The sequence below is a fragment of the Geospiza fortis genome, unplaced genomic scaffold (genome assembly GCF_000277835.1).
Source record: "Geospiza fortis unplaced genomic scaffold, GeoFor_1.0 scaffold250, whole genome shotgun sequence".
Classification (NCBI taxonomy): domain Eukaryota; kingdom Metazoa; phylum Chordata; class Aves; order Passeriformes; family Thraupidae; genus Geospiza; species Geospiza fortis.
The window spans coordinates 30,752-41,373 of NW_005054696.1; the positions used below are offsets into that span (position 1 = coordinate 30,752).

The 10,622-nt window shown below is 44.8% G+C and overlaps 1 protein-coding gene across 1 annotated transcript in view; it reads right to left on the reverse strand.

The window, feature by feature from the left end:
• Positions 1 to 10,543, reverse strand: part of TMCO1 (transmembrane and coiled-coil domains 1) — an 18,093-nt gene extending 7,550 nt beyond the window's left edge. Inside the window, exons 1-5 of the mRNA XM_005430880.2 lie at positions 10,531 to 10,543; positions 9,833 to 9,922; positions 6,295 to 6,354; positions 2,739 to 2,785; positions 2,073 to 2,140 (exon numbers count right to left, since the gene is read on the reverse strand). Of these exons, the coding sequence (XP_005430937.1) occupies positions 2,073 to 2,140; positions 2,739 to 2,785; positions 6,295 to 6,354; positions 9,833 to 9,922; positions 10,531 to 10,543 (278 nt within the window). The remainder of the gene's footprint in view (positions 1 to 2,072; positions 2,141 to 2,738; positions 2,786 to 6,294; positions 6,355 to 9,832; positions 9,923 to 10,530) is intronic.
• Between the last annotated feature and the right edge of the window lie 79 nt (positions 10,544 to 10,622).

Below are 10,622 nucleotides of genomic sequence, written 5' to 3' on the forward strand. Positions count from 1 at the left end.
TCCTGCTGTGACAATGACAAGTACTTCAGCAGTAGCACCCTCAGGTACCTGCTTTTAATTCCAGCAGGTTTTCACAGTTATTAAGAGGTACTAGAATGCACAACTCTTAGAGTAAGGCAGGGGAGTGATTGCATGAAAAAGTTCCTGGTAAGAGAAAATTGAGACACACAGAAGGTAATTTCTGCCCCAGGTGAAATCCCTGGTGGCTTGGAGGCCACTGCTGCTGCAGATCTCACTGCCATAATGAAACCTTTTAAGCTACAACAGTCCCTCAGCTGTTTGTCTTGGGCACAGCATTCTGCTCTTTGGGTTCAAACCAGCCTTGCTGACACTTCCACATCCTTCCAGCATGGCCCAACCTGCTGACACTCCAGGAATGACAGGGGAAACCATCCCAGTGATTTCCAGTTTGACCAAGGGGGCACTTGGCAATGACGTGAGGTGCTCAGAGAGAGCAGCAGCACCTGCAAAGTACCTGTCCAAAGGGGGCTGCTTCCACACAATTCCTGCTCCTTTTTTCCCAACAGCCATGAACTCATTCAAGAACAGGAAAAGCAGCAAACGTGGCCACAGCCATTGCAGGTGTCAGCCACCCTTTTCCTCCTTTTCCTCCCACACCCACAAGTGCCTCCATGGATACTCCTGGACACTCCTGCTGCTCAGATTGCCTCTAAGGAAAGAGGCAGTTAAATAAAAGATAGGCCCCAAGGCTGACATCTGCTCAGCAGCGTGGTCTCTGTGGGCAGGAATCCTCAAAAGAGGAACAAGACAAGTAAACTTGGTAGAAGTTGCTTGGTTTCTTCTACCTTTTTTTTTTACTATCTATGAAAGGAGGAATAATATAAAATTTAACCCAAATCAACCCCTTCCTAAAATTTTCTGTAGTACTTGTTAGTCACAGACTACTCAGAGCTACTGCCTCTTCCCCCTCTAGGAAAGAGGGCACAGTGGGGTAAAGCATTTTTAGTTTGTTTTTCAGTCAAGAGCAAGGCAAGCACTTGGAGGTCTCAAGTGCAATCCTACAAATGCCCCCTCAGACCCCTCATTGCTCATGATGCACCTCCAGCCCTGCAGTGAAATGAGACATCACTGACTCAAGACTGAACCCAAATTTTAAAATCCTCCAGTGCTGGGCTCCTTTGCTCTGCTCAGAATGCTGAAGTCTGACTAAGCTGAATAAATAAAGGATCCACACAGTGGCACTTCTGTTATTATGTTACCCCATGTTTGCAATTTATCCACCCACAGATCTCCAGTAAAATAACAATTGACTGTATCCTGGGGACTGCCAGCACACAAGCCAAAGGCTTTGGTGCCCAAGAATGTAAATTCCTGTTTGCAGGGCAAGGATATTTCCCAGATATCGAGCAGCCTCCTAAAGGTTATCCTAACAATATTCATGTCATCTTCAGATTTAACAGCCAACAACTCATATTTCAAGTGAATCAAGTTTTAAAAGCCAAGCACAGCCTTTCATTTGCATATTTGAAACAAAGCTGTCTATAACCGTGCAAACCAGTTTGGGGTTTCTTGTCTGTTTGTTTTTTTTAACTACACCCATCCCAGGTCACTTTTAAAACAAATGAAGCTTGGAGCCCATGCTTGGGCCTGTTTATATCTGGACTCTGATTTCCTCAAGTAGGGCAACAACAAACTCTGCAATTACAGCTCATTTCTAAGGGAGCTGACCCAGTTTTGTTTGCAAGAGCACTCTTTGGTCACACCACTACAACAAAGCCAAAGCAGTTGAAGACTGAAGATGTTTGCCTGACATGCACCAAACTTGCCCTAATCAGGATGTTCCCATGCAGAAAAGATATTAAAGCTGTGTCTAGACTGAATGCAATTTGTTCAGTTTGGTTGTGCTCAGAACTCAATGTTCCCTCTTGAGCAGAAAATATATGTGATGACCAAACCACCACATCTTCAGATGAAATATGGATCCATTTATTTATTTATTTGTGGTTCTTGCCTGGACAATGTCACTCTTAACATTTCAAGTGATGAAGGGAAGGTGGAAAATATGTTCACCATAAAAATTGCAGAAAACAATGCAGGAAGCTGATACTTACATGGAGTTGAACATTCCCATCAAGGCAGTGAAGCAGAAGCCGATGGCAAACATGGATTTCATCCGAACCTGCAAGCAGAAAGTCAGAGAGATTCAAAACAACAGGTCTACACTGAGGTATTACAATCTCACATCCTTAAAAACAGGTTTTGTACAGATCACTGAAATCAGCAGGGAAAAAGGATGGCCCAGGACACAGAGGGGTTGTGAAAATGACAGGAGAAGTCCCCAGGAGACTGGGTACAAAGGCAGCCACTGATGGGAGGTGCTGCTGCAGGGAGACAAAACCAGAAAGTGCTCAAGAATTGTCCTGTCACCTTGCACAGGCTGGTTTTATTTTTTCCTTAAGCCTATAAAACCCACCAGGGGGATTCCCAGAGGACTCCCAGCAGGGGATCATTACAGTGACCAAAGTTATAGGAAGCCACAAAAATTAATTTTACTTTGAAAAACATCATGGAGACCTAGGAAGATGAAAATAGCTAAGGTTTGGCCTGAGATGAGGCAGTAACTCTGTGGCTCATACTAAAATCTCTAGTTATTAGAGAAAATCCAGAAGGATCTTTCCAGAGGAAAAGCAGCTTTCTTTGCCAATTGAACAAAGTCTTTCTGTTGGGAAACTGACTGAAATCTCCAGCAGTTGGGAACTGGCTTTAAGTTTTCATACCATTGACAAGTCCCTGTTGTTATTCTTCAGTTTCTCTTCTTGTCTCTCTGGAAAGACAAAACCAACAGTTATAATCAGTTATGTCAACCTAGAAACCAGAGTGTTTTCATTTCCAGGAAAACTTAACCTCTTTGGCTCTCTAAACAAATAACATTTCCAAAATCAACTCCAGCTCTCTTTGCCAGACAGTAGAAAGTGAAAAACTGCACATAGCCAACTGCTTCTCCACCACAGCAACATGCAGCAAGTCAGGCACAAAGAGAGGAGGCGGCTGGAATCACACATTCAGCACTTTTGAAAGAAATGCACCCAATGTCAGATTTGCTAACTCAACCAACTCACACAGGAGCATGAGGGAAACAAAAACAGTGCCCCTCTACCACAGTTCCCAAAGGGAGCAGTGATCAGTTTGCTGCACACCAGCACATAAATATATTGAATAAGTAAGGATTTCCTTCTGGAGGTCTCCAAAGGGAAAACCATGCACAGAGCTGGGAGCTGCACCTCAGCAATGCCAAAATCCTGCTGGTCTTAGTAATGAATTTTGTACTCTTCTCACACCTAGGAGATTCTCCAAAGAGGAAAGAGATTTCCTACACGAAATTCAGTAATGAGTGTATTACTGCGCTTTGCAGGAAATATTATGGAAATTTAGTCTGTCCTTAAATCACCACAGACTTCAAAGACACTCAGATTTTCAAGAGGGCATTTTCCATGTCCCTCACTGGAGGGCTGCTCTGGCCTTCAGCATTATCCACTATCCGTCACCTTTCCTGCCCCATGTCCCCATCATGCCTTGGATGGATCCAGAGGGGCTGGGAAGCAACAGCCAGCTGAAATAAGGATGTGCATAATGAAGGAATACCCAAAAAACAGCATGAATGAAAAGGGGAGGATGCAGAAGGACTGCCAAGCATGGGAATTTTGAGGGATCCAGAGAATTTCGATGGATCCAGAGGGGCAGCCAGGGCTGGGAAGCAACAGCCAGGTGAAGTAAGGATGTGGACAATGAAGGAATATCCAAAGTTTCGGTACCAGAAACTTTCAGTATCAGAAACTTTCAGTACCACAGCTCAGAAACTCCAAAATTTCTCTCCCAAGCCCCTGCTAAGCACAGGGATTCACAGATACTGTTATGAAAGGCAACAGCAGCACCCCTATCCAATTCCTCAGAAGCCTCTTTGCTATTTCCACTTGCTCCTAACTACAAACCATCCCCTCAGGCAGGAACCTTCCAGACACCTGTTTCCTGAGCAAGGTAGAAAGTTGTGTCCTGGGACATTTCAGCAAGCACAGGCCAGCTCTTCAGGAATCACATTTGGCACAAATACTTGTTTTTTCCCCTCTGCTGCATAATTAACCATCTATTTAGGTGGGCTAAAGGTTACAGGGAGGAAAGAACACAGCTCTGATTGCTCAGTATACCTGACCTGGCTCTCACCTATTTCTACAGATTCAAAATGAACACGTTCTGGGTGATCTACCAGCTTATATCAATGGTCTGTTCCTCCCCAAATCACACATCAACAGCCTGTTAAGCACTTTGCTGAGTAGTGTACAGGTGGGAAAAGGCACAGACAAAGAGGACTGGGCTACCAAGCAGCTCCCTGGAGTCCAAAATCATCTTACTCTGCTCATTGGAACACAAACCATGAGGATACAGGGATAGAGATTTGCCAGGACTAGGGGTTTGCATTTTGTTTTAGTTTTGCTGTCCACCCAGAGCACTCGTGTGCACTCCTGGGAATGTCACTGTCTCTTCTTCCAGAAGCAGAAGGACAGAAAGCAGTAGCAAGGTTTAAGCTAACAAATCATCCCTTTAAACTGAAATGACAGGAGGCTACACCAGCGTTAAAGGTGTCCTGTTCCAGCAGTGTCCAAGGTGATTTAGACACAATGTGACAATCCATTCATTTTAGAGTTAAAAATAAAGGTTTTTAAGTAGGAAACACCAAATTAAGCCTTCCCAAGCTACTTTCCCCCTACCTCCTTGTGCACAGGCATGATTCATCCCTTATGAAACCAAGTAGTATCATCCACACACCTCCTGTCTTATTCTGTGTGCAGAACAGATGGCAACTGAGGCAGGTCTGTACCACAGCTGCTACTTATCCATAAAGCCTCAGCTCAATATTTACTTTTTGTTAACTAAAATGGCAGAACTTGGAGGAACTCCAGCACAAGTAGATTTGCTGTGACAACAATGCCCCATCTTGCAGAATGATTTGACATCCAGTAAGTTACTGAGCTCAGAGATTTCAGCTTAACAGCTGTGAGTCATTTTCTGGAAGTCCAGTTTGACATTTAGGGTCTGATTTTTTAGGAACACCAAGAATTCATCTTTGCCTGAACACAAATGAAATACTGAAGTTATGCAGCACTTAAAAAAAAGAGAGAAAAAAAATCAGTGTCAGAATCTTAGGCTTGGCCAGCAAGCATCACAGCAAACAAAATCAGTGGTCGTTTCCTAAGTTCTGATCTTTGTCCCTTTGTGCTTTGTTTTCCATCTGCAAAACAAGATTATTTTAGTGTATAAAAATTGGTGGAGCATCTGAAGTCTTCAGATTCTACTGTTTATTGGTTTAGCCCAAGAACAAGTCAAATATTGTCTGCTAGGAACACTAGGCTCGGATAGTGCCCTGCAAAAAAGTCATTGGCACACTTTCTTTATTTAATGTTATCTGCAGTTGTTGCATATGGTCACTTTCAAAGCTGCCTTTTCCACCAAGCAGTGTTCATCCCATGCAGGGATTAGTCAAGATTAACAACTGAAATGCACAAGAGGAAGCATTTTGGCTCCTGTCCCTTCAGGAATCTAACGACAACAGGTTTTCTACCTAGGAAGAGCTGTTTGAAGATGTGTTTATAATTCCCAAGCTTTGTACAGATCAAATGACTAATCCAGCTACCTGGTGTTACAGAGGAATGAGGAAACCAACTCCCAGGAGCTCTCAAAAGTGTTCCTGCCACAATCTCTGTAATAACTTAACTGAGCTTTGCTGCACGTTGCGAGTCCTGCAGATGGCAGATCCTCCTAAAACCTTGCAACATCTCTTCACCCTGGTCTTGCTTAATTCAACTTAACTAAAGAGTTACCCTAACCCTGAAAGAATTCAGCTTACTGACAATGAAAAAGAATGGAAAAATAAATTACTGCCTAAACCTGAGCAAAACTGACTTATCAAGATTGAAATTAATCTAAGCATGGTTATAGTTAACATGAACATCTTCAGCTCTAAAGTGTTCAAATGAAGGGGGGGAAAAATCACAATTTGAGTTCTACAGCTACAGCAAGGTGGCATGCACTGCAGCAAAGAGCTTTGACAGCTCAAGTTAGTAACAGCTATAGATATCAAGGCTAAAATGGGAGGAAAAGTCAGGGAGCTCAGCAAGAGGTGCTGCTCCTCTCAGTGATCTGACCAAAACCATCAGGAGGCTGGCTGTCTCCTGCCTTGCAAGAGTAAGGCAAATGTATAAACAGCCTTGAAAGGAAGGAAAGGATAATCATTTCCATCAGTTTCTCAACTTTCCACCATTCTTGAGGTGCCAGTCTCACCTATTTTCTTTTTCTGCTGTCGGCCTGCTGATTCAGTTATGGTTTCCTTCTTCTTTTCCACTGCAAAATGAAAAGACACTCCATCATTTCTGCACAGTGATACCACCACACCTTTTCCACACACCAAACAGAACATTTTAGTCCTCTGCAGAACAGGGGCACAAAAACCAGCTAAATAGGACTAAGAACATGTTCAGAATCAAGAAGTTATCAACTACTTACATCAATCACTTTATAATTTAAAAAAAAATCAAAACCCTGGATAAGATACAAACATATTTAAAGGGTTAATTTTGAGCTCTGTCAAGAGCCCATGGCACTGTGGACTGAGCAGTCTGGGGACAATTTTGGCTCAAGCCACCCTTGCTGATTTGTCATTAGCATCAGACAGTACTTTTGATTCAGCAAGTGGGATGAAAAGAGCTTTGTGGCAAGCTCTGCTCCTGATTATCTGCAGTGGGAAGCAGAATACAGCAAAGTCTGTGTTCTCCTACATCCCTTCTTCACAGGCAGGCATTCTCAGGGGAAATGCTGTCCAAGCAGGCAGCCACAGCCTCTCCATTCTTCAATTCATTAGCACTGAAGCATTTCCAATATTTTAAAGCAGAAGCCTAAGGTCAAAGGTACTAAAACCCCACATGAGACACACACTGAGCACCTGCCAACAACCACCACTGCAGCAAGGCAGGCCAGCAGAGCCAGCACAGGGACATGGGAACACAGCAAATGTCCTGCTCAGCTGCAAAGGAGGTTCTGGGACAGAACAAAAGGCTTTTCCAGGAAGCAAGAGACATTTTCTTTCAAGACCTATAATAAGAGTACTCCAGAAAGCAAGGATGATGAAGCATGACCATGGTGTAACAACCTTTTTTACTTTAAACTCTCTGTATTTATGCAAAGTGCAGGTACCATACCTGTCGCAGACATCTTTTATGAAAAATCCTTTCCTTAGGATTTTTCCTCCTGAGAAGCTGAGAGGCCTCAGGAACAAAATGTAAACATTGATTATCTGCTGCTGTGGAATGCAGCAGGTGGATCTGTGATTGGTCCATGTTGGTTGTTTCTAATTAATGGCCAATCACAGTCAGCTGGCTCAGACAGAGAGCCGAGCCACAAACCTTTGTTATCATTCTTTCCTATTCTATTTTTAGCTAACCTTCTGATGAAATACTTTCTTCTATTCTTTTAGTATAGTTTTAATGTAATATATATCATAAAATAATAAATAAGCCTTCTGAAACATGGAGTCAGATCCTCATCTCTTCCCTCATCCTCAGACCCCTGTGAACACGGTCACACCATATCCCAAACAAAGAGCCTGGGCTCACTGTGAGCTCACACACTGAGTGCTGGGGCTGCCCTCCCTCGTGGAGTACCAGCTCAGCACAGCCCTGCTTTCACAGCCCAGGGGAAATGAAGCCAGCCAACCTTCCAAGCCACACCAGGATTTGCAGAGCTGCCTTAGAAACGCCTGTGAGTCAGTCACAACTGCTCAGAAAATCACAGCAGCGCAGACAAGTCACCTCAACATCATCCCTCCATGGCAACGGAGTGAGAAACAATTGCTGTTCCCAAGGAACAAGAGGATCTCTGGTGGGCAGGGAGGAAAACAGGGAGCTTGTGTCCCCAGGAAATACTGGAGAGGTGTCAGATGCCACAAAGCACCCAGGGCTCACAGAATGCTGCCTCCAAAACCTTCCCTGTGCCAAATCCAGCTGGAAACCCCACCCTGCTCTGGTGCACATCACCCCACAGCCCCAGCTCTAAACTCTAAGCAGTGCTGTTAAAACTCATGCCAAGCCCCAAGAGCTCCCAGCCCCAATTCCCTCAGGGCTGCCCGTGGGAACATCCACATCAACAAATCAGAAATTCCAGGGACAGCTTTCATCCCCGTCCATGTAGCCCTACATTCACCCAGAACGATCCCTGCAGCAGCCTCAGGCAAGGCTGAGCCTCTCCCGAGGAACGAGAGGACAGGAAGAGATGAAATTAAGGAGTAACAATGTCTGCTCAAGCACACTGGCCAGCCCCTTTGTTTTTGCAAATCCTAAGGATCTGCTAGGGCTCTCACGGGAGAGCTTAAAGGTCTCAAATGTGTTTTTTCCTGTTTCAGATGTGTTAGATAACAGCTGAAAGGTGTGGCTCAAGTGGTCCACTTGGCAAGTCGTAAGGCCTCAGGTCAGCCAGCTGTCCTCAGCACAAGAGGGGAAGGGAAAAAAGCAAAGCTGAATTTTTACTGACTCCTTATTCAGCTTCACCTTTTTTTTGTTGCTGTTGTTGGGGGTGGGGAATCGAACAAGGAGCTCAGAAATTAATTGAGACACATGAACCCTTCATCACTCCCTTCACAGATGACAGCCTAGACACCAGGAGAGCTATTAAAAAAAAAACCAGCATTAAACCCTTCCAGCAATCATTAAACCCCGGAGATTAAGCCCTGCTAACTGCTTTTGGAACTGAGCAGCACAAACACAAGAGGACACTAAATCTGCAGCTGCCTTTCAACTCCTTCTCTAAGTTACTCTTCTGGGGCTCATTCCATCCCACACACAGGAGCAGTGGGATTCAAGTGAGGCAGGCAGGGATGCAATCCCCATCTGCTCCTGCTGTGGTTGACAAAAGCCTCAAAAAATGTGGGAGCTGTGACACAAACACGGCTGCACTCCAACTCCTGGGTTCAAAGTACCCAGGGGAAGGTGGAATAAGCTGGGCTGCAAAGAGCAATGTGGGATAATGTTGTTCTCCCAGCATTAAAGAGCACTGACACCACCATGAGATATCAGTAAGGTAAAACCAGCTCTGTTTTGGCCCCAGCTGTCCTGTGCTGTCTCTCACTGCTTAACTTGGGCAGGGTGGACACAGCTGAGGTTAAAAGGTCAGAATTTCTCTGAATCTGAAACTTGGCTTCTGATGCAGACAGGTCCATTTAAACACTCCATGCTCCTGTTCACCACTTCTGTCAATATTTGATGCAGATCTGACTGCTCACCCTCAGCTCCCTTCTTCCCTCACACTTTGTTTACCCCCCTCCCAGGCCTCCTCTCTGTGAAATGAACTTTTTCCCTAATATTTCCTAACCTATTTGCTTCCAGTTTACAGTAGGATAATTTGGTTTTCCATCAGCTGATTGCTCAGACCTTTCTATGATGGCTCTTACTCTTCTATGATGGTCCTTACTCCCACCATCAATCACCACTCTTAACCTTTACATAAAATAGTTTTTCCTCATGGTATTCATTATTCAACCCTAATTTTTTCTTTCTACAGACCTCAGATTCTCCTCTTCACCCCTAAAAGGCAGAAGTTGCATTTTTGAATGTATTTCAGACATTTTGAATGTACTTCAGACATTTATTTCAGACACTGGCTGCTGATGTACATACAAAAAAAGATGCCAGGACCAATTTCTTACTCCCTCCTGTCCTCCATTGACAGAAGGAGCAATATACACAAGGCAAAAGCTTTGGCTGAACTTCTTCCAGAAAAAAAAAAAAAAACCAGAATTAAGGACAGAAACAAGTCCCTGGTGAGTACTTACATTTCTTGCTCTGCTTTTCCACTTCAGCCTTTAACCTCTTGTATTTGTCTGTGCGATAGACCAGCACCCAGGTGATACCTGAAACAAACACTCAGCCAGGAGCCAGAAAAGGAAAAACCTCCTGCAGCAATGCTGCTGGCAGGGAACAAACCCTGCAGCAATTAAACTTGATGTTTACAAAACCCCTGTGCTGTCAGAACCCAGCCAAGGGAGCACAGAGCTCCAGCAAACTGCACCATCCCTTCCCCTCAAATCCCCATTCCAAGCTCCATGTGAAATGGAAGTGGAAAATAAACCATGAAATGAGTTATAGGCATAAAATTGAAGCAAGTTTTTAGTTTTTACTCGTATTGATAAACCTGTTTTGGAGGTGTGGGATGAATTTGAGGACAGGGGGTATAAAGGAGATTTGGGATACAGCACAACACCAGAAACGGGACCTGGGACTTGTGACTACCCCAAAAGACACTTATGCACAAGTGTGCTATAAAGCTGCCCCTGTTTCAACCACTGACATATAAAACACCTTTTCCAGCAGCTGAAACCACCATCACTGCCAGGCCAGGCGATTCCCTCACATCCTGCCCACAGCAGCTATGGGGGAACCACTCTGTCCCCTTTCACCCTCTACAGCCGCCCTTCCTCCTGCAGGGAACAACCCCAGCTCCCAGCGCTCCGCACCGCAGCTCAGCGCTGACCGGGGGCGCTCATCGCTGACCGGGGCCATTCCCCGCCGTCCTCTCCGTTGAGGGAGCCCCGGCTGACCCCGAGCCCCGTTCCACTGCCCCCC